Below are 25,063 nucleotides of genomic sequence, written 5' to 3' on the forward strand. Positions count from 1 at the left end.
CAATTACTGATGCTGGTGAAATCAGGATCTTGTTAAGAGGTTACTGGATGGCTATGATTAGGGTCCGTTAGAGAATCTTCTAGAAAGTTTTGTGGCAGGTTCATGGAGAAACTCCATGGAAAGGTAAATAATAAGTATAGACTTTTTGGAAATCTGAGTTAAGATGAACTATATTGAATTTCTGAAAACATGGTACCTTTTAAGTCATATCTTTTTACCTTGTGTTTTTTATTAGTCTTTGTAATTTGGTGTCCAATTCCATGTAGTTTTATAGCAATTTACGTATGATAAAAACAATCAGGGTGATACAGAATATTTTGTGAATGACATTGATTTGGGCATGGGAAAAAGTCACACCCTGTGTTTGCTTTTAACCTCGTGGACTCCTTTGTTATACGTGTGGTAAATTCAAGTTTTTAATTATGGTTTCCTTGAAACAATTACAAATGATGCTGAAGAGAATTTGTCTCATAGAGAGGGATCTGTTCTGACAATTTTTGTGCACCTGAGAGCAAAATATAAGAGAAAAATAAATTTCAGCAAAAGGATGCTGTACTTGACTTTAAAATTAATTCATTGACTAGGGAAGTGAACTTCCCTAAGACATATATCTACTAATAGCCTCTTTTTCCCACGTGGAGAGATACTGTATTTTAGAAGGTAGTAAAGATATTTGAACTGTATATATACTTATTATTCTGAGGGGAAAAATAAATAAAAACTTAGTAAAATTTACCAGGTTATCAGCAACTGATTTATTCTTAATTGTATCTGTACATTTACATTTTACGTACTTTTTTTGTTTAGGGTTTCTTTTCTGCTATATGTGTCATATACCTTTAGGAGGTTATTTTAAACAGTACTGGGATTTGCTTTTCTGTGCCCGAAAGTACAGATTTCAAAATTGGACACTCAAGTTATTCTATATTTTGAACTATGAAAAAGGAATAGTACCCGATTGAATACCGACTGTTTTTTATAAGACAATCCAGCAACAGAGGCATCCAACATTAGCATCCAGTGTGCAAGACTTGAATGGTTTTATTGCATATTATGGGAGAACTGCTCACTACTGTCTGTTCCTGCTGACAGTCCTGATGTTCAATCTGGTAATATCCTGAAAGCTTTCTTCTTTTTTTTTTTTTTTCTTACCCAGTGCTTTGTTACTAGATGTTAATAGGTTCTCAGTCTATGGGAGAGGAAGCAATGAGACAATTAACATGAAAAAGCTCAGTAGTAGAGGAGTACATGGTAAAAGAGTATGGTCTGAGTGAGAATGCCTGAGGTTTGTTTCACTTTTTCTGTTTGTTTATTTTGTCAGGATAAGAATGCCATAAAATGCAATAACTTAGACTTTAGCTCCTACACCAGAATAGCTAAGTAGCTAAGGCACTAAACTTCATTTGTTTATTTATTCTTACATGGCCACTTTCCTGGTGATGTCTCTAGAATACTTGAGGCCCTCTGGCTATGATGGCTCCTGATTACAGATCCAGAATGTTAAAGTTACCAGAGCATAGTCAATGTGAGCTTTGTAGAATTAAAATTATCCTTCTAAAATGCATAGATGATTATCTTATGCCCAATGAAAATTAATGTGAAAACTTATAATGCATTGAGCTATAGATTATAATAGCATGAACAATCTTTTGTACCATTTCTATAAAATTTAGAAAATATTTCAAGCCCATAATTTTCCCTTCCCATTATACATTTGGAATAGCTGAATAATATAATTATAGAATCACCTTATCTTGAAATCAGATGAGACTTTAGCATTTTTATAGAAACTTAGCAAGTTAGATAAACCTCGATTTTGAGCTATGACTCAAATTACTATAATTTTATGAATTTGGAGAAGATATTTACCTGCTCAAAGGCTCCATTTTGCTTCAACTATAAAAATGAAATGTAACAGATCTATCTCTTGGAATTATTATGAGAATTAAACAAAATATTATGTATCTGTTACCTAGCACAGTGCATGGAAAAGAAGAGAGACTGAAACAGTATTTGTTAAAAACTCCAAGAAACCAGTTGACAACCAGAAGGTGTTACTGCGTGAAGGCTAGAAACTTGGGGAAAGAATAGGACCAAACTTTTTCTTAGTTTTATTCTCAGAAAACTGTAGTATGTTCACAATTCCTAATTCATTATTTGTAGACATCTGTAAATAATGTATGTGATTGAATATTTTTATTCCTATTTTAGAAGCTAAACAGTGCTTATTTAAGGTCTTAAATGGACTTGACACTGAATGTAGAATGTTTGAAGAACATCCTTTATTGTTACTATTGATGAACCAATACTGATACATTAGTATTAAGTAAATCCTACAGTTTACAGTAGGGTTCACTTTGTGTTGTAAATTCTATGGATTTTGACAAATGTATATTAACATGTATTCACCGTTGCAGTATTACACAGAATAGTTTTACTACCTGGAAAATCCCCTGTGCTCTACCTATACATTCTACCCTCCCTAGGAATTTTATTGTCCCTGTAGCTTTGCCATTTCCAGAATGACATGTAATTGCAATCGTACAGTATGTAGCCTTTCAGATGGACTTCTTTCATTAGCAGTATGCATTTAAATTTCCTGCATGTCTTTTCTTGGCTTGGTAAATCATTTTTCATTGCTTTTCATACATTCCGTTGACTGAGTGTTCCAGTTTATCCGTTCATCTACTGAAGAACACGTTGGTTGCATCTAAGTTTTGGCAGTTACAAATAAAACTGCTATAAAGACACATGTGCAGGTTTTGTGTGAATGTAAGTTTTAAATTTATCTGGGTAAATACCAAGGTATGGTTGCTGGATTGTGTAGTAGAAGCATATTTACTTTTGTAAGCAACTGCTGAAATCTCTTCCAAAGTGGCATTCCAAACTGTCTTCCAAAATGCCATTTTGCATTCTCTTCAGCGGTGAACGAGAGTTCTTATTGCTCTACATTTTCATGGTTGGTGTTATCAGTGTTTTAAATTTTAGTCATTCTAATAGATGTGCAGTGTGTTGTTTTGAATTGAAATTTCTTGATGATAAATGATGTTGCCCATTTTTTTTGTGTCCTTATTTGTCATCTGTATGTCTTTGGTGAGGTGTCTGCTCATATCTTTTGCTTATTTTTTAATTGAATTGTTTTCTTATTATTGAATTTTAAGAATTATTTATACATCCTCGATACCAGTCCTGCATCAGATAGGTGTTTTGCAAATGTTATCTTCCACTCTGTGGCTTTTTGTTTTTTGTTTTTTGTTTTTGAGATGGGGTCTCACTCTGTCTCCCAGGCTAAAGTGCGGTGGCGTAATCTCAGCTAACTGCAACCTCCGCCTCCCAGGTTCAAGTGATTCTTCTGCCTCAACCTTCGAAGTCACTAGGACTGCAGGCATGCACCATCACACCCGGCTAATTTTTGTATTTTTAAAGTAGAGATGGGTTTCACCATATTGGCCAGGATGGTCTCAAACTCCTGACCTTGTGATCTGCCCACCTCAGCCTCCCAAAGTGCTGGGATTCCAGGCATGAGCCACGGTGCTCAGCATCTTTTTATTCTTTTAAGTGTCTTTTGCAGAGTAGAAGTTTTAAATTTTTATGAAGTCCAATGTATTCATTTTTTAAAAAAATTTTGTTAATTATGTTTTTGGTGTTATATTTTAAAAGTTCTTGCCAAACCCAAGATCACCTAGAGTTTCTTCTCTGTTATCTTATAGAAGTTTTGTAGTTCTGCATTTTAAAAATAGGTTTATGATTTAACATAAAATGTTCACTTTATTCTGGATAGCACTCTAATTGAAAAATCAGTCGCTTCCAAGTCAAGGTATACAGTCTATGGATAATTTTCTAAATTTGAAGGCATGAGTTTTACAAATTTAACATGAACATGTGTCAAAAATTTTATTTTTGAGAGGCACTAAAATGAAAAGCCTTGTTTAAAAAATTTAGATAAAGAATGGTTCAATAAAATTTCTCATTTAGAAACACAACTGGTTAATGTCCTACAGAGCAATGAAGCTGTAGCCTTTAGGATTATCTTTTCTACGAAAATAACACTTTTTGTAACAAGAATCATTTACATGGTCATCAGAGTTTTTTTTTAAAAAGAGCATTATCCTTTACAGAGTTTTAAAATACCCTAATCAACACTAATAGCAAGTGGAACAAAGACACACTCCTGGAGAATTAGATATTTGCCAGGTGGGCTGATTGCAATGTCTGTTCAGCAGGACATTGAAAGGACAAGCAATAGTCCATTTTTTCTATTTCCAAGCTTTTGATAAATTTCTTAACAACTTCACAAGTTGTTACAAGAGCTTACTTAAGACATACCAAGAGAAATATGAAGGCTTCGATGACTTTCTTTTTTTTTTTTTCATGTGTGTGTTTTTCTATAGAATTGTGCGTGAATAAGTGCTGCAGAGTTTGTATAAGTATTGTTGATAATTGGCTTGGAAATAGCAATATTGGACTTTATTTTTCTTTTTATTATTGTCAAAAGTAAGACAAGTAAATTCGAGCTGTCTAAAAGCTCAAGAATAAACAGTTTGCAGTGCAAAGAAGCTGGGCAAATTTTGTTAAAGTTTAACGAAACTTTTGTATAATTACAAAGTGACTACCATTTTGACTATTGTATTGGGCAGAATAAAAGACAATAAAATAAAAAGTGCTTTATTTTCTGGTTACTAGATTGTGAACCCTTTGCAGACAGGGACTGTGCTTTATTTTTTATATCATCTACATTTTCTAACATATATTAAGACTTAGGAGAGAAGAGACAGAAGAAAGGAGTTAGGACGTAAAAGAGGAAGAAGGAACTTTACATTTTACATTTAACTGTATGCATACTCTGTATTCTCAAGCTAGTATTTGCTTAGATCTTTCTGTGGGATATTGTTTAATTTGGAAACCAATCATCATAATCAAACTCTTGCCAAACAAATTTTGACCATCTTTAAGTAGACAGGTAAACAACAATTAGCTCACATAGTAATGCATTCTATTTGCTTTTTAGCTTCGTGTTTTTTGGGTAAATAGGAAAGAAAAATTACTGTATTCTTGGTTTTTTTTGTTGAACATTTGTGTAGTTGCCTGTGTAATGTGTTTTTAATTTATAGCTATGGAGCCAGGTATGCAAAAATGGAAACTTGTTTGTTTATAATTAAATTTAGCTTAACTCTCTGAGCTCACATACACTGGGTAGCTAAACTTAATCTACACAGTTTAGAAAATTCAATGTATTTTGCATTATAGCTCAGTTTCTCTAGAAAAACTAGTTAATATCTTTTTCTCTCTTCTTCTCTTCTCTGAATCTTTTTCTTGCGTATCTAGATATCAGGGGAGGAAACTGTTGTTAGTGTATCATTTCTTGCTTGATGGATTACAGCATAAACTCTCTTCCCCTTAAGGCTTTGCCGTTGATATATTCAAAATCCCACTTCAGGAATTAAAAGCAGAAACTTTTACCTCTCAACCAAGTCTAGCTTTTGCAAACAAAATGTGCCTCTACTTTCAGTCTGTTCTCTGGACTGTGGATTTATAAAATTCTACTTTGGGTGTCGAAAGCCAATGATTTAACATTTTGTTCTCACTGAATTTTGTTTGTTTTCTACTTTCCCTGGGGCAATACATTTGACCTTAAAATTCTGGCTTTAATTGTTGAAAACTGGCCAGGTGCAGAGGCTCTCTCCAGTAATCTCAACACTTTGGGAATCTGAGGTAGGAGAATCGCTTGAGGCAAGGAGTTCGATACCAGCCTGAGCAACATAGCAAGACCCTCTCTCTATAAAAAATTAAAACAGCCAGGCGTGGCGGTGAGTTCCTGTAGTTCTAGCTACTTGGGAGCCTGAGGTGGAATGATCACTTGGGCCTAGGAGTTTGAGGTTGCAACGAACTATGATTACGGCACTGCACCCCATCCTGGGTGACAGAAGAATTTCTCTCTCTCTCTCTCTCTCTCTCTCTCTCTATATATATATATATATATACACACACATACACATACACACACACACACATATATACACATACTTGTTTATATATACATATATATGTGAAACTGAACAGCTAGAAAAAATTATTATTTAAAAAATGCATTTCAAAATTTTATTGTGCTACACTTCCTATAGTGACTGAAGTTGGAGTTAGCCAGAGACACTTGCACCAAAAAAAGCTTGCACCAAACAAAGTACCTTTTAGTCAAAGATCAGTTCCTTTATTATCCTGTGTATTACTATTTTCCAACATAATAGAAATCACTCTTTGCATCTCAAGATGGCCATGAAATGATTGATAGAAATTGCTAATAATTCAACAATTCTCTGCTCTTAAATGAATGCATTTCAGCATTTACGCTAACACCAGGACATTCCACCCCTCACCTCAGAGCAAATGTTAAGCTGATACTCTGGAGCTGTTAAGAAAAATCTTTACTGTGTGGCAATCCTTCAAACCATAGTATTCTAAATGTGCTTGTTCTATAATAACATATTCTTTCTTTTAACCTCATTTTGTAAATGATGCATTTGTTGAGCTCAAGTGCATCTACTTCAGAAAAAAAATTATTTGAGGAGAGAGCCAAATGACTTTTGCTGTGTTTAAAGAGTAAACCCATTCCATTAGCAGCAAAGTCTAAAGAGATTCAACAGTAGGAAGTTATATACAAGGTATTTGGCATTTTCTTCTTCCCTAAAAGTTTAAGGGCTGTGTAGTTAGGCATAAAAACTCAGGCCTTCACGAAGGTCTTTTAGTCACTTAAGTTCACCAGAAATATAAATAGCAGAGAAATAATCATTTTTAAGAAGCCGTTTAATGTTTAGTTATTATGCATATGTGGGAGGTACCTAACATTTTGATTTTCTTTTTCTGGCATTCTATGTTTAGAGCCTCATGCAAATAGTTGTTGGTAGCATTCTGTAAAGCATTCAGGGTAATGGAAAAGTGTCATAATAATACAAAATTTGTGAACCTTTTCCAATTCTTTTGTGCTATATTTAATCTTAGAAATTTCAAAGATCATTTATACATCTACTCCAACATTCTTACTATAGCTGCTTTGGGTTAAGTCTGGTTATAGATTCTTTTCACTTATTTCACTTATTTTTTCTTTAATTCTGTGTATGTTTATATAAGACTTTTATTTCCACACTGACCTTACCTCTATAATTCTTCAACAATATTTAACACCATGGCTTCTGACAGCATTATTTAATTGTGAGCAGTAATCACACAACCTTCTGTACAGCCAAACAACAACAACAACAACAACAACAACAACAACAACAAAAACACAGAAAATTTCTTGCTATAATATTATTAACTGCATTAAATAATACATTCATGGGCATATAGATCATACTTCTACAGAAGAGGTGACTACTCATTCATTGTTAGTGAATATCTTTGTATATTTTCTCCTCTGCAAAATTCACTAGGAAAAAAATAGTGTGTACAAGCTATCATTTCATCTTTAATTAAAGAGAAATTACAGAGTTTATTACATATTATCAATCTTCCAAGAATGGACATTGTTTTTTCTGTAAGTATTCTTTCACTTGTATAGGACTAAGAAAAATAACTCTGCAATATAAAATTGAGTACCTTAGTGAATACAGAGTAAACATTCATAGAATACATATATGTTGCATTTGTTTTTTTAAAAAAAGACCTTGCCAATGTACTTGAAAATGGTAGCTTCTTAATGTGTCATTAAAGTGTACATCTGTGGGCTTTGTAAAAATTGATGATTATTATGCCTTCTAAACTCAAACCTGTACTTCTGTTCCAGGGGAAATATGAGAATATACATATGCTATCTGTTGAGATTGGACCATGACTGTATTTACTGTAGGCTTTAATGATACATTCATAACTGAATGCTACAAATTAGGTTAAAACCCTAGTTAATTTATAATGAAGGTTTTTAGTGCTTAATATTTTTCATGTAAGTGACTTTGAATGTCCCTAATATGGGTTAAATTTACCTAATTTCAGATCGCAGATATGTGTTTACTTATGTTCATAACCCATGATTTAAGAATGTCTTATGAGAGCTTCATTCATTCATTCATTCATTCATTCATTCATTCATTTAACAAGCATTCTTGTTAGCCTAACAGGTACCAAGTATTACAACAGGTAGTATATAGAATACCTCGAGGAATAAGATAAAATTCTTTCCCTCAGATATATTTCAAATTCTACAAGAGAGAGAGAGTTTTATAAGTAAATAATTAAAACACAGGAAGAATCTCTAATCGAAGAGCATATACCATTTTATGTGAATCCCAAACAACATGGAACAAAGTTGGTTTTGTTATAGGGAATGAGGAAGTCAGCATGGATTTCCTGCGGCGGGAACATTTGCCTAGTGGCTTGAAAGAATAGTAGGAGTTGAGCAAGCAGGTCAAAGGGGACAGACTGTCTAGACCAAGGTTTTAATATGCCCAAAGACAGAGACATGGAAGATCATGAATGATTTTGGAAATCATAAAATATGTATAACAGAATAATAGAAGCCATGTCTCAGAAGGTCAACAGGGACCATATTCAATGGTAGTTTGACTTTATTTTCTTTTTTCAACAATTATGTCTATTTGGTCTGCTTGTTACAGAACTGAGTTCAGGTCCTGGATATCCTTGTTAACCTTCTGTCTCGTTGATCTGTCTAATATTGACAGTGGGGTGTTAAAGTCTCCCATTATTATTGTGTGGGAGTCTAAGTCTCTTTCTAGGTCTCTAAGGACTTGCTTTATGAGTCTAGGTGCTTCTGTATTGGGTGCATATATATTTAGGATATATTTAGTGTTTTGGCTTCTGGCTTTATCACATGAATGCCCACTTAATATCTTTAATAACTATTTCTTTAAAACATGCACAGAAAACAATTAAACAATAAAATCTCAGTAATTCCAGAACATATCATTATGAAATATATGAATAAATATATGAATAAATAATGTTATATTTATTAATATATTTAAATTTTAAATATATAAATATATATTTACTTTAAGATAGATAGATAGATAGATAGGGCCTCACTCTATTACCCAGGCTGGAGTGTAGTGGCGTGATCAAAGCTCACTGCAGCCTCTAACTCCTGGGCTCAATCAATCCTCCCACCTCAGCCTCCCAAGTAACTAGGACTACAGAAACATGCTGCTACTCCTGGGTAAATTTATTTTGTTGTAAAGAAAGGGTCTTGCTGTGCTGCCCAGACTGGTCTTGAACTTCTGGCCCCAAGTCATCCTCCTTCCTAGGTCTCCCCAAGTGCTAGGATATCAGGTGTGAGCCACCACACCCAGACAGATTTTATTTTCTGTACAATAAGAGGGAAGTGTGACTCTGTAAGGAAACTGAAGAGCTCCTCTGTAGCTCACACACACATAGTCAACACATATACACAAGCAGATTGGGAAAGAGAAAGAAAGAGACACAGACAGAAAGAGAGAGTGAGAGAGACAAAAAGAGAGAGAAAGAGAATTAATGATATGTTCTGGAATTACTGAGATCATATTGTTATAATTGTTTTATGTGTGTGTTTTAAACTTCCTGCTATGTTCATGCCCTAGTCATCTAAAGAAGAACGGAGAGGAGGAGGTCAGGAGACAATCTTCAGAGTAGGCAACTTTCTCTGGAATTCATTTATTTAAATCAATCTTTTCCTTATGTATATATAAGTTTTATAATCTGTATAATATTGCTTTCATTCACAATGTAGCATTTCATCATCACATACTTTATTTTCATTTTAATCTAGAAACTGTCTTTAATTTCCACCTCTGTGCCACTCTAAAAATCTAATCTACTGGAACTAGAGTCTAAAATAATATGCAGTCAATACAAATTTCTCTTAAAATGTAACATGTTATATTTCATGGATTTTGCTATTAAAGAGTAAAGGGATGTATGCAAAATATGTCTCCAATTTTCTTATAATTCTCAAAATCTTCCATTTCCAATGTGCACTCTATCTGAAGTCAGAAGTTAACATAATTATAATCTGCTAGATTTGTATGAATTTTAAACACACACACACAAACTAATTTGATTGATTTACTTACAGAAAGCCATATCTTGGAAGATGTCAACAAGTGTATCATAGCCTTAAGAGACCAGGATGCTGATAATTTAGACCGTGCTGCGGGTGCTATCAGAGGCCGGGCAGCGAGAGTTGCTCACATCGTCACGGGTGAAATGGACAGTTACGAGCCAGGGGCTTACACAGAAGGTGTAATGAGAAATGTTAACTTCCTTACAAGTACGGGTAAGTCAGTTGCCAATAACAGCTGCACTGTTTCTCATATCTGAATCTACATAGATACCGAATATTCATACATGTGGGAAAGATTCCAGTCTGTGTTCCTTCTTTTGACATATATTGCCACATAGTGCTTGTATTCTTTGGTTATGCAATTTGAAATTTATCTCTGAGAAGTAAATATATTCATTGGTGAAAAGAGGTCTTCTATAAATACATGTGTTATGTAAATTACCCACAGGCCTTAGCCAGAAACCATTTAGAATGTTTATTAATGCCTTATCTGTTAGGAGATATAATTAGACTGATATGGTATTAAGTATGTGATAATCACCAAACCCTCTCTTAACTGTATCATCGATATCCCTAGGTTTTTGTTTATGTTACTTAAACATAGCAAGTCAGTCCTGTGTTTCCAGAGAAATGCTCTTACCTTCATCTGCAGTCTGTTTGCAAAACAGCAATTTGTTCTTGCACATAATCTTCTTTGATTGCATAAGAAATATGGAACCAGTATTTTGTGTTGGTTGCAGCACTCAAGTTAATATTTTCTAAAAATCAGCCAGTAAATGCTTCGTTTTTGAATCTCTCAGTAAAATGATGTTTTAATGCTATGGTTAACCTTTCTACAAGAAACTTACAGAAGTGTCTGAATTCATATGGATTCAGAAACAATGAGGACAATCAACTATTTTTATAAGTCATAACAGCAGAACTCCTTTCTGTGAAAACCCTTTGTGAATCTGTGAAATCCTCAGGTTAGATTTTTTTACTATTGTCTCCTAACAGTAGGGTGATGGTGCATCTGTGATTCCTAAAATATTTGAAATTCCAACCTTAAGTTATCAATCCTAGAGAATCATTTTTCATGTTATGCATATGGAATATGAAATTTGATATGCACATTGTTTAGCAAAAGGAATAGAAGGGACAAGGATGAGTCATTTTTTAAGTTTTTCTTTTATTTTTGAAGTCACTCCTCAAAATGAATTAAGAGAAACAAGCCAACAGTTGAATAATATTCACTAGAGACTAGGTCTGAAGCACTATGCTGCAAGGCAAGCTTAGCAAGGTTTGCAGGGAATAGATGATCAGTTTTGCTGTTTTTCTAGCAAGTTGATAAACAAAATCATTGATGAATCTTGGCATATAGTTTTCTTATTATCTCTTTGAAATATTTCTAAAATAATGCAATGCTAACAATGTGGTAAGGAAAGATAAAACTCTTGATATTATTAAATTTATATTTCTATATCTGCTCCTCAAAGTCACCGGTATCAATAGGGCACATAGTAGTTACTTTTTCAATAAGTTGTGGCAATATATTTACTTGTTTAAAAAGATGATTGTGCTCTAGTCATTCAGTATCTCTTCCATAACTAAATTTAAGCACTACTTTCTTGTTGGTCAAAATCAAGTATAGAGTTATCTGTGTCCCTGATTTTTTTCTACCTTCTGAGAATAGCATGTAAGTAAAAGAAGAATGTAACAGGGGTTTTTTTTTAGACAAATAAAAATTTCCTATCAGGAATTGATTAGGTAAAATCTAGCAGGACTAATATTTTGCCTCTGTCTCAGTTTTATAATCTTGTTAGTCTTGTGAGCATGCTCTTTATGATCATAATGTCTGTTTGAGGTACCAGGTTTACAGTTTTATGCTCTATCACTCCGAAATCAGAAAATTTTGAGACAAAGTTATTTACACACTTCAGAGTTTATTAATCCCTCTTTGATTTGTAATAACCTTTCCAGATAGCTAATCTATATGGCTATATTATCACATTCAGAAGAGAAAAAAAATCTTTTTTTCTTCTAATTAGTGGTATATAATTTTAATTAAAATTCTCTAGGTAAATTATGTTCTATATCCCAAATAAAATGAATATAAAATAATCCTAGGTTATTGTGTATAAACAGCATCTTATTATTAGTGTAACAGTATAGTTTATGACATCCCAATTTTGTTATTTCAGTTATTCAGAAAATTTTTGGTGTATCTTTGACAAAGCTTTCCATTTTTGTTTATGCCTAATTCCAAACTATTCTCCAAATAGCTTTCCTTGAAATTTATGAAAAGCATGCCTCACTAAAGGGAATTCTGAGCAATAAATTAGATGAGAAAGCTAATTAGATCAGTTTGATCTTAACCAAAGCTGAAAAATGTGAAAATTTTCTTTCCCATGGAGATATTGTCTATGAAAGATACTTCCCACTACTCTGTCCTCCACAATTTACTAACAGGAGATGTTCATCTTTGTTTGCATCTGTTTCACATCTTAGACTTATTATTTATAAATAATTACCAAATTAAATAATTGGAAAATCTTGTTTTGTGTTATGAGGCCTGCATAGTTTACTTTTTAGCAAGTGAACAGTAATATCTGTGAACTGTTTTTCTCTGTTTCCTTTTCTTTTATACAGTCTTCAGGATTTAACCCTCCTTTCTGAAAATGACTTAATGAGGAGTAATTGTGAGTTGCTGTTTATTACCGAGACTTTTCCATCTTTGCAAAGTTTGCCTTAAAATACTGTCATAAATGATGAAATATAAGCCATACTTATCTCAATCACAAAGAATGTTTTTAGAACATAGCACCTTTGATTTTAATCAGACTTTGTAGCTTATTAGTACATTTTCAAAATTTGATGATTTTCTAAGTGTTTTCTCAGCATTAAGAAGCAGGGCTGACCTATTATATCTCAGGAAATTATATTGTTCACAAACTCTAATGAAATGTAGTCAACATCTGGAATGCTACGTTTCACCCAGATAGAAGCATAATATTGTAATCTTCATGTGAATTTCTTTATCCCACCCCATTCATCCCTGTTACTAAGCTCCTCCTCCCATCAGGAATTCTTAATAGAGAAGATAGAATACATTAGCTTTTTAAATAAATAATAAACCTTTTGGACTGTAGTGTGAAGGCTTACAAATTATACTCTTAGTGTCAACTTCAGTTCTTTTGTACTATGTTGGGGAAAAACCTAAACTGGAAGTGGAATGACATAGGACATTTTTGTGTGATTTAGAACTCTATACAAATCAGGAATCACCAGGCCCCAGAGCAGCTGCTGCAAACCCCCAAGCCCCACCTGGTTTTACTGTTAACCAGGCTCATGGACCAAAACAGAACAGGCACATAAATGAATCTGACCAAGATATCCTGGTGGCATCCACTGTTGGCAGCTGGCAGTGATGGCAAATACAGGTTCATTCATCAAGTATTGAGACCAAGACTGGAAAGTGTGTATCCAGAATTCCCTCCTTCTTAGAATGAACAAGTGCCATATAGTTACTTTTTTTTTGTCTCAAAGGCAAATGAGACAGTTGAAAGAAATTTTGAGTCAATAAATGTTTCTAAAATTTTGTTATAAATTGTTTATTCCAGTTTAAACAACAGGTAGAGTTTTAAGATGTATTTCATTTAAAACTTAATTTAAAAAAACTTTAATAGCAGTTGGTAACCCCTATCAATTCCCTTTCATTTAATATAGTTTACATATACATATCTTGCATTTTGTAGCTTGATTAAAACATGGTACTTTTTTTTTTTTTTGCATTGCAGGTCTGTCCTACAACCTTAAATAGTTATAAAAACTAAAGGTTTTAGTTCTAGCATTCCTTGCCCTCTTCAGTCCAGCAGTGTTTGAAAATTGGTAGTCCACATACTAGATATGACTCAAAGAATTTTTATGTGGCCAGTGGAGTTTTGACTAACATAACTTTCATGGGAATTGGCTGGAGCTTAGTGGTGTCCTCTTTTTCACTGAGCCTTGGCCATGGTCTCTACCATGCCATAGTCCCTTCCATTCTCTCTCATTATATCCCCAGTCTTCTTTGCTCAATTTACCTTTTTGAACTCTGGAGGTATTTGATTTCACCTAAAATTTTATTTCTATTTTTTTTTTTTTTTTTTTTTTTCTGATGTGGGCCAAAAGGCACCTTCCACAACACTTAAGTTAATACTTCCATAATGGCGGGGATGTGCCAAGATTATTAACTGCCATTACTCTCTTTTTAAATATCTCTACCCCTTGTTTCTCACATCAAATTCTATGCATATTTCAAGAGAAAGTGTATATTCATGTCCTCTAGAAACCTTTGGCAATAATGAATTCTTTCTGTTCTCGTGCACTGTAGCTCTTAAGGGACATGCCACTCAATTACATCATCCCAGACAAGTATATGCTCTTGATGAACTCCTCAGATATACTAACATAAAAATGGCTTTTCTGGGCCAGGTATGGTGGCTCACACCTGTAATTCCAGCACTTTTGGAGGCTAAGGCAGGTGGATTGGATCATGAGGTCAGGAGTTCAAGACCAGCCTGGCCAACATGGTGAAACACTGTCTCTAGAAAAAATACAAAAAAATTAGCTGGGCATTGTAGCATGTGCTTGTAATCCTAGCTACTCGGGAGGCTGAGGCAGGAGAATTGCTTGAACCGAGGAGGCGGAGGTTGCAGTGAGTTGAGATTCTGCCACTGCACTCCAGGAGGGGTGACAGAGCGAGACTCCGTCTCAAAAAACAAACAAAAAATAAAATAAACAAAAAAAGGCTTTTCTTTCAAACTGGAATATGAGTTATAGGGGAAAAATACACTCATATTATTTCTCTTTGACTCTCTCCCAGGGCCTAACATTGTGTCAGGTGTTAGAATAAAAATAAAAATAAAAATAAAAACCCAAAACGAAACCTCTTGAATTAAGCCTCTAAGGCTTTGCTAATTCTATCCCTGCAGTTGGAATGATTGCCTTTTCTTCTCTACTGCCCTCTTAAAATATAACCATTCTAAACACTTTCTCAAATGCCACCACCTTTGCAAAGGAGCTTTTGATTCCCTTTCAGTTAGAATTAATTGCTCCATTATCTGTATTACTATGAGCTTGTCCTCTAGTTAATGTTTATTTCACTTTGCCTTTGATCATAATCAGCCATTTACATACAAGTTTCTCCCACAAGATTGTAACGTCCTTAAAGACAGACATCACACTTTCTTTATTTTTATTTTCCCCGGTAGCATCTACACATAGTAGAGGGGCCCATTGATCATTGATCACCAAGTCCTTCTCCAAAATTTAAATTTAAAATTTACTGCAAGGTTACACTGCGATACAGTCTAGTTAAGCAGGAGAATAAGTTGTCATCCCAATTCAGGAGGAAAAAAACCCCTCAAAACAGTAGGCTGTGTCAAAGGATGGGGCAGAGAAAAGATTAAGAAAGTGATTCATTACTGTCCACAGTTAGATCTTAGCCACTTCCAGAAAACTTGGGGTCAGATTTTTAAAAGGTTCTTCAGCAAGCTTCTGAACAATAGATCATGAATATTGTGTATTCAATTACTTACAAGAACCATCATTGAACTACATCTGTTGAAAGATCTGACTGAACCTAATTTCAGTAATGCTTCCAGCAAATCCCTGTAAGGGGTAGTGACTATGCTTTAACATTTGGGAACTATCGTTGGTGAATTTCCTCCCCTTTTAGCAGTCTGAACAGGCTTTCAAATTATATACTTTCTGCCTTTTGGATTAAACATTAATCTAACTTTTTTTAAAAAACACAATTAGAGAGCATTAACAAGAGGTTTCTGTCTGCAGATCACTTGGCTAACCTGGATAACTGTGTGTCTTCGTGTTGATAATTCTAAAGTTGGAAATTAAATTACAACTCAGTTTCTCTAAAGAAGAGTAAGATCTCATGACCATGGAAGGGCTTCTGTTCCCGTAGGAGTGTGGGACCTTAGGTAACATTATGAGTTGAAGAAAGTAGCTGTTAGAACTCCTGAGTGGAAAAACCTGTTTTCTGTTCAAGGAAGACTGGATTTAAATAGGACCCAGATCTGGTTAAGAGACTAAGGATCTAGTTAAAGAACTAAAATAAGAATGACAAGATTCTCATCTTGCCATTTTAAGTAAATGAACATACAAACTTGTCAGAAAAAAGAAAGTGCTATAAAAACCGCAATCTTCAATATGTATTGTGTGATGCAAAATCTTTTCTGACCTTTTTGACAGGGTACATGGAGTAATCTAAAGTGACACAGTTGGTAATAGCCTTATTTAAAAAATAAAAAATATTCTGACACATTGGTAGAAATTTCATTGTTAAACGAGGAATAATATAAAGGACTTAAGGGTGGATATTAAAAAGGGGTTGAAATACTGCCATATCTGCAAAATGTAAACTATGTAACTAATGTGGTTTGCTGTGTCCCCACCCAAATCTCTTTTTGAACCGTAATTCCTGTAATCCTCATGTGTCGAGGGAGGGACCCAGTGGGAGGTAACAGAATCATAGGGGTGGTTATCCCTATGCTGCTCTTGTGATAGTGAGTTCTCACAAAATCCGATGGGTTTATAAGCATCTGGCATTTCCCTTTGGGGCACTCATTCTCTCTCCTGCCTCCCTGTGAAGAGGTGCCTTCTGCCATGATTGTAAGTTTCCTGAAGCCTCCCCAGCCATGTGGAACTATGAGTCAATTAAACCTCTTTTCTTTATAAATTAGCCAGTCTCAGGTGTTTCTTCATATCAGTGTGAGACCAGTATGAGAATAGACTAATGCAGTAACTTTGAGATTTTTGCTGAATGAAGGATGGGTTAAGGACAGTGGAGATGAATTGGCGTGGACTGAAAGGAAGGGAGAATTGGAAGATGAACCGGAGAATGGGAACAGGCTGTGTGGTTATTCACCAGTGCAAAGATGTTCCAGAGGTCTTGTATCTTCTGTAACTCTAGAACACCTGCGACCAGCCTCATATGGATATTCTCCAGGGAAACAAGATATCATCTAGAAAAAGAAAGAGGTTATATATTTCATTATGATCCTACTTTCCCATATATCTGTAAAATGACTAATTCAGATTTACTCTATGAATCTTTGTGTGCTGAAGGCAGTAGAAAAATAATTTATTTTTTAAAAGATTAGACATGAAGTATTAGTTTTGGTTCTGGGTTGCAAACAACTGAAATTAAGAATGGCTAAATTAGACAGAAAAACACAGGAAGGCTGGAGAACAAGAAGAGAAAACTGGCAGACTGCAAGGGACACTTCATATAGGAAACACAGTTAAAGTCATCCCTAAAAATAGCTTTTTGAAGTGCCATTCCAGCCCCCTCTGAACATTTAATGCCACTAACGGTATCATAACATTATAACACTGGACCCCACGGATGGTACATTTATTTGCTACCACATTTCAGATAGTTCTACCATTGGAATAAATCATAAAATATCCCTACTTTTTCCTCACTTGCTTTAAATTCAACTTCCCGTGCCAGAAGCATTATCTTAGTAGAGTTTAAATCATGTGCCCACACCTTGGCTGTCAGCATACATAGGGGTGAGCACCTGGCCTTTGACCTTCTTTGCAGACAGTGCTCTGCCTCACACTAAGACTCTTACACCGGCATATTCCCTGCATAATAATGGGCTTTGAAGTCTGTTAGCAAAGCGGGGAGTTGGGGATGATGAGAAGCAGGAGAGGATGATTATCAACAAGGAAACAAAAGGACTCAGAGAAAGGAAATTAAGGATTGATGTTGCCAACTTAATTGGACATCACTGGGACAATGGAATTACTTGCATCCATATTGTGCAACCAAGAACATTGCCTTCAGCAGCTCGTTGCAAAGCCAATTCTTTTAGATGGTTTATGAAACCTTTAAAATAGGCATAAAAGCCTGCTTTATTTCTGGTAGATTTATTAAACAAGGTATCATGACACCACTCCAAATCGAGGTACATTCCAGCGAAGATATGCCATAGCTGAATATATGATGTGAATATGATTCTATGGCCAAGACAATAGCTTCATAAAACAATGTTTGTTTTGCTATATCTGTAAAAGCATAAAGGAGTCTATGAAGGTTTTCAAAAAAGGGGAAAGTATATCCTTCAGTGATATATTGAGGTTTCTTCTTTCTTTACAATGACAAAAGTTAACAGGTCTGTATCCTAGTGTTCAAATGTAGAGTGATACTGAATTGAACTGTATCATTTTGTTTTAAATCCAAAGGAATGGGTACTTTGACTTCATTAATTTTTAAGATTACTAAGTATGAGACATCTTTTGTAACAGCATAGACTAGTGCTTTCTAAGATCATAGTGTTTAAGGCTGGTCAGTGGTTCATACCTGTAATCCCAGCACTTTGGAAGGCTGAGGTGAGAGGATTGCCTGAGCCCAGGAGTTCAAGATCAGCCTAGGCAACATAGTGAGACCCAGCTCTACGAAAGAAGAAAATAATAATTAAACAATATTAGCCAGGCATAGTGGTACACACCTGTAGTCCCAGATACTTGGGTTGAGGTCTGAGGATCGCTTGAGCCTAGGAGTTTGAGGCTCCAGTGAGCTGTGAATATGCTACTGCACTCTATCCTGGGGAGGAGTGAGATCCTGTCTCTCAAAAAATAAAAATAAAAATAAAAATGAATAAAATCATAATGTTTGCACAGCCACTGGGAAAAAAGAAGTGGCTGCTCAAGGCCTGAGGGGATCAGAGACTGCAGTTATCAAGCAGTCTTAGCTCCTTCCCAGCTACCTTGAGAGCTATGGAGGTCAAGATCTGAAAGCTCCTCTCACTAACACACACCAGTATGCCTCAGCAGAGTTGTTAGGAGCTCTGGGCTAGACAGCTGTCTACTGGGTAATCCAAGAATTAAGTCTCTTTGAAAGAGAATTACTGTAAAATGTTTTATAAACTGTAACATAGTGTATGTTTTTAAAAATGTAGACAAACTGGCAGAAGGCTTCTCTCTTCCATTTCATCTCAAAAATCAGATTTATGAAACTAATGAAACCACTCCCTTCAGTTGTTACAAGTATCTATTTCATGTATTAATAGCCCTCAGCTGCAAAGACAGCTAATTTTACTTTTTTAGAGGTCTTTATATACAGCCAGAAAAGTCTGGTTATATATTTATTGATGTGAGCTGATAAAACTTTTATATACTCATCTGTAAAACTAAATTTGAGGTTCAAGGTCACTGAGGCTGGAGAATAAACCAAGATATTATGTCCCCTAGATTTTCTTTCCTCTAGTTTGGGAGAGAACATAAACCATGTGAATTCGAATGTGTAAATCAGATTGCATTTCCCCTGGTGGTAAGTAATTGGTGCAGGCAGCAGAACTTAATTGACAATAGCTTTAACCATTTCATCCCCACCCTCTTCCCAACTATGTCTTTCATGCCAATTTTTATGTGATTCCTCAGAAGTAGTCCTGGTTGGGTGGGAGTGGTTACAATGGATATAATTATATTGCCACGTTTTCAAGATAAGAGCAAGTTTACTAGATGAAGAATTAAGCATTTCTTGACATAAAAGCAAATGCTGAAAGGGCATATTGTTGCTAAGAAAAAAACAAATCAGCAGGCCAACACTTGCAAATGACAATGTTATCTACAAGCTTTATTAATAGATGTGAATATTTTATTCAGTGAAATCAATTGTCATGCATAGGTAAATTAAATACTATTTAGCTCTCTTTCACTTGGGAAAAAAACTGAAAACAGTGGATATCATAAGATCATCAGTAGAGAAAAATTGCTTGACTAAAGGTGGAAAGGATATTTTAAAGATAGCCACAAATGGAAGAACAATTCTGAGAGTAGAACAAGTGGACATTGACCAGGTGTCCACTTAACCAGCTCAGGGAGGATAGAAGTAGTTCAAATAAAGCCAAGGAGACTTTAGGCAGCTGGAAAGCTGTTTCCACTGTGTGCCAAACTATGATTTCTGCTGACATATATTTTCACTTCATAAATAAAAATTTCTAGCTCATGGTAATTTACAACTTATTCTTTCATCAGTTACAAAAGAAAGTATTACTGCTTAACAATACTACACAGCAGGCTAAGGACCTGGGAAGAGATTTCTTCTCCTGAAATGTATTAGTATCCCCGTGCTATCTTGCAAAAGGTAATATATTCTAGTGATCATCCACCATTTAATTTTACTGTCTGCCAAAATCTGTAGCAGTTAAAGTTAAGTGAACAATTTATATTATAAAATTCCTCTGCTGATATAGGGATTTTTAAAGGTATCATTTATTATAAACACTGCTGGCAGTATTTCTTTAAGATTCCAGATATTCTAAAGTCTAGTGTTGATTGTAGGTTATAGTGATTTAAGAAAGGTTATACACATTCCTTTACCACATGCCTCAAAATGCTTATGTAAAAAGAGGAATTAAAGTATGGATGTTCATAAAAAAATGAAATTATTTTTGAGGGGAGAAGAAGTAAGTTAAAATATTGTACTTCTCTTGCCATCTCTCCTACTTTTTTTATTTATATATCCTTTAATAGCTACTTCTGTTAGTAAATCGGTATCAATGTTTTTCCATTATTTGCATTTATTAATGTGTTTGCCCTATCTTCACAATTACAATCAAATAACTTTGAGTCAAGGTACCAACAATGTTTTGTTTTGTCTCTTCCATCTATTTAGAAAGCTAACACAAATGTAAACTGAAAAGATATAACTACCCAGTCCCAGTCTAACATCCCGTTAAAATAACAGTAAAAGAACACAAAAGGGAATAAACTCATAATGGAAAATGCATGGGTATAGGATTATCATAGGAAAAAAAAAAAAGATCCAGAAGATAGAAAGCAGCTGGAAACACGGAGATAGATGAGAGAGAGCAGCGAAAGCCTCTATCTAAACCGTGCACTGGACGGCTCTGCTGAGGAGCTGTGAGTTCCTGCTTGACTGTTGTTAGACTTCTTATCACAACAGAGTTCTACAAGGCAATGAAGAAATGCCTTCATATTCCATGAGAAAATTAATATGATCTTAGAATACTATATTCATCCAAATTACGTGACCAAATAAAAACCTTTTGGTGTGCATAAGAAATCAGAAATGTAACTTGTGTAGATCCTCTTGAGAAACGACTTGAAAATGTGCTCAAACAAAACAAGAGATGGGAAAAACAGAAATAGTAAGACATGGAAAGCTGAAATAGTGATTCTAACCCAGAGATATAATGAATAAAATGACAAGTTGGCAGATGCCAAGCAGGTCTAGAAACCAGTGGATCCAAATTGAATACAAAGTCAGTGGGCTCCCAGAAAAATAAAAAAAAAAAAAAAAGAAAAGAAAAGAATTCTAAAAGAAGCTTTAAAAAGATTCAGAAAAACAGAATCATTAAATTAGTCACATGATAAAGCAATTTGCTGTCCTCTCTAAGATGCATTACTCTACCAGTCCCCACCCAGGAGGCTTAGAATATCATGACTCTAACTATGTGACCCTAAAACTGTACAATTCTGCTTGCACTGCTATCAGCTTATGCTTAACTTTTTGTGTTTGTTCATTTCCTATATTTGTCATGTCTTTTGTCATTGTTAAGAAACCAGATTTTAGTGTCACATGGCAAACATCTGTTATGCTGGTTTTGAATATCTATTGCATATATTAAAGATATGTGTGTATGTTTCTATATATTTACAATATTATATATAAATATATGTATTATAGGTAATGTTGTAACTATATATGTATAGTATATATTATATATATAACACATCAGTGATTGATTTATTTTGCTTTAAATGATCATTTGGAAAAGAGTTATCTTACAGCTGGGCTGGAACTCTCCATGATTACCTGGAGGTCCGATACTGACTTTTGGCCACAATAAGAAGGAGTGAACTAGTTTATATTTATAATACATTGTTTAAGTTTGAAATCACCTTGTTAGTACCAAGAGCCAGCTTGTTTATATTGTTTCGGGGTGTGTAGATTGATGGCTCGCACATGGGCTAGCCAGTTACATAGCATGGCTTGGCTATGTGATCAGTGGGACGTCTATCCTGAAGATTCATAATTCAGAGATGAAGCACATCCTGTGTGACTGAGAAAGGATTCTGGGTAGGTGTGCAAGTCTCCCGACCCCGGCTGTGTGGGCTGCACGTTCTTTCTTCTTGAATAGCTCTTCTCTGAGTAGTTTCCATAGAATTTTGTGAACCCTTTCAATTATCCAACACCGTCTGTAACTGTTGTCGTTATAACTCATTTATTTTATTTAAAAAACCCACTGAAGATACTAGAACACACACACACACAGACACACACACACATCTACCTTAATCACACAGAGTTAAGCAAGTGGTTGCATTAGGTTTTGTTGCTAACTGCTCTGTTTTTATTTACTTTTTTAAGGTGCTCAGTCAGCTTTTATAATTAGACCATCTCAGTTCATTCAGGCTGCTATAACAAAATATCTTAGTCTGGTCAAGTTATAAACAACAGAAATGTGTTGTTCACAGTTCTAGAGGTGGGGACATTCAAGATGAAGGCATCAGCAGATTCAGTATCTGGTGAGGATGCATCCCTCATGGATGATGTGTTCTAAGTGGTGGAGAGGACAAACAAGCTCCCCCAACCCTCTTTAAAAAGGGTTCTAATAACTGCTCATGAAGCCAGAACCATCATGATCTTCATCTTTTAAAGACCCTGCCACTTAATACTATTGCATTTAACATATGAATTTTGGGGGGACACATATATGTAGACAATAGCATAGAGTTTGTGCAGTCAGAATTGCTGAATCATGCTTTTTTCTCAGAGAAATTTCCAAGCTCAAAAACCTTAAAGATTTCTTTCATTTAACTTACACATTATACCTAACTGACATACATATTATATCTCATTAGTTAATTGGCAAATCTTTCTCACAAGTACTGACTCAGCCTTTCATGGCCTTTCCTGCAACTGTGTGAGCTGTCCACCAAATTACAGCTTCCTAACTCTGCCTCCTTAAAAACTGAGAACTGCAACAGACATTATCCTCTCCATATTATTTATGCTGCATAGCAAATCTGCCTAAAATTTAGCAAATTAAGACAACAAACATTTACCGTCTCATAATTTCTGAGGGTCATGAACCTGGAGCAGCTAAGCTAGGTGGAGTTGGTCAGGGTCTCCTGTGAGGTTGTATTCACACTGTCGGCCAGAGCTGCAGTCATCTAAGTCTCACCTGAGGCTCAAGAATCTGCTTCCAAGCTTATTCACATGTTTTTGTTGGCAGGAGGCTTCAGTTCCTCACAAAATGGGTACCTCTGTATGCTGCCTGTATGTTTTCACAACATGGCACCTCAGTGTGAATGATCCAGATGAGAAAAAGAGAGTGAGAGAGTGAGAGAGCCTAAGATGGAAGCCAGCATCTTTGTATAACCTAACTTCTAAAGTGGCATACCATCGCTTTTGCTGTATTCAATTTGTTAGAAGTGAGTAGGGCATGAGTACCAGGAGGTGGATATCACTGGACCATGTTACAGGCTGCCTACTACAACTTCTAAATGGCTTATATTCTGAATATGCTTCATATGGTCCCATGTCACCAATTAGACTATACATTTTTAATTTATTGTACCTTAAGTTCTGGGTTACATGTGCAGAACGTGCAGTTTTGTTACATAGGTATACACGTGCCCTGGTGGTTTGCTGCACTCATCAACCCGACACTTACATTAGGTATTTCTCCTAATATTATCCCTCCCCTAGTCCCCCCACTCCTCGAGAGGTCCTGGTGTGTGATGTTCCCTTCCCTGTGTCCATGTGTTCTCATTGTTCAACTCCCACTTATGAGTGAGAACATGCAGTGTTTGGTTTTCTGATCTTGTGATAGTTTGCTGAGAATGATAGTTTCCAGCTGCATCCATGTCTCTGCAAAGGACATGAACTCATCCTTTTTTATTGCTGCATAGTATTCCATGGTGTATATGTGCCATATTTTTTTTTTTTTTTTTTTGAGTCAGAGTCTAGCTCTGTCGCCCAGGCTGGAGTGCAGTGGCCGGATCTCAGCTCACTGCAAGCTCCGCCTCCCGGGTTTACATCATTCTCCTGCCTCAGCCTCCCGAGTAGCTGGGACTACAGATGCCCACCATCTCGCCCAGCTAGTTTTTTGTATTTTTTTAGTAGAGATGGGGTTGTGCCACATTTTCTTAATCCAGTCTATCATTGATGGACATTTGGGTTGCTTCCAATAGACTACACATTTTTAGTGCACATATCTCTTAGACCCCTCCCTGTTTTCTGGCCTGACATTTAATATTGGAAACGTTAGCAAAGGATCAGGCATACAGTAGACATATATATTAAATGGATGAATAATACAATGCATATCTTACCAGAGATCCTTAATAGAGTTGATTATTGATAGTACAGAATACTGTGGAAGAGGAAATCCTCTCCATTGCTAATTCATGCAACATGGTTTTATCATTTTAGAGACATAGATGACCATAACCATTGCTGTAAGTATCACTTTATGTGCCATGGTCATGTGGAGAAATCATTACAGAGGAAATATGGAAAACCACAATTCTAGATTTAGGTTTACTGTGATATAATTGTGAAAATCCCTTAAACTCTAAGGGCCCCATATCTTTAAGTGCTAAAAGAGGGTTAGCTAGGAGATCTTCAATGTTCCTTTGTACATCATTTTACTTAAACATTTAAGAAATAAATGTAAGAGTCATTTGTCTACAATGCATTAATTTATTTGCCATTTAGCTGTTTTCAAATTCTCAAAATCTACATCTTTTTAATAACCAAAGAAAAAATGTCCAAAATATAAAATAACCAAAGACAAAAATCCAAAATATAAAAAAGTGTTGTTTTTAATTTTGTAAAAAGTTTTCTGCCAATCTTGTACATTCTTCCTTCTGGAGAACTAGATGTTTTGTCGATGTAATTTTTTTATTCAATAATTTCTTTAAAAAATTGAGATGGGATCTCACTGTATTGACGAGGTTGGTCTCAAACTCCTGGGCTCAAGTGATCCTCCCACC

General features: G+C 35.2%; 1 protein-coding gene across 4 annotated transcripts in view; it reads left to right on the plus strand.

Moving 5' to 3' along the window:
- CTNNA3 (catenin alpha 3) overlaps positions 1-25,063 on the plus strand; it is a 1,846,283-nt gene that overhangs the window by 1,372,014 nt on the left and 449,206 nt on the right. For all 4 annotated transcript variants that reach the window (XM_077946706.1, XM_077946707.1, XM_028827066.2 and 1 more), the window contains one exon: positions 10,061-10,261. In XM_077946706.1, coding sequence (XP_077802832.1) covers positions 10,061-10,261 — 201 coding nt within the window. The remainder of the gene's footprint in view (positions 1-10,060; positions 10,262-25,063) is intronic.

This window comes from Macaca mulatta, chromosome 9, assembly GCF_049350105.2.
Source record: "Macaca mulatta isolate MMU2019108-1 chromosome 9, T2T-MMU8v2.0, whole genome shotgun sequence".
Lineage (NCBI taxonomy): Eukaryota > Metazoa > Chordata > Mammalia > Primates > Cercopithecidae > Macaca > Macaca mulatta.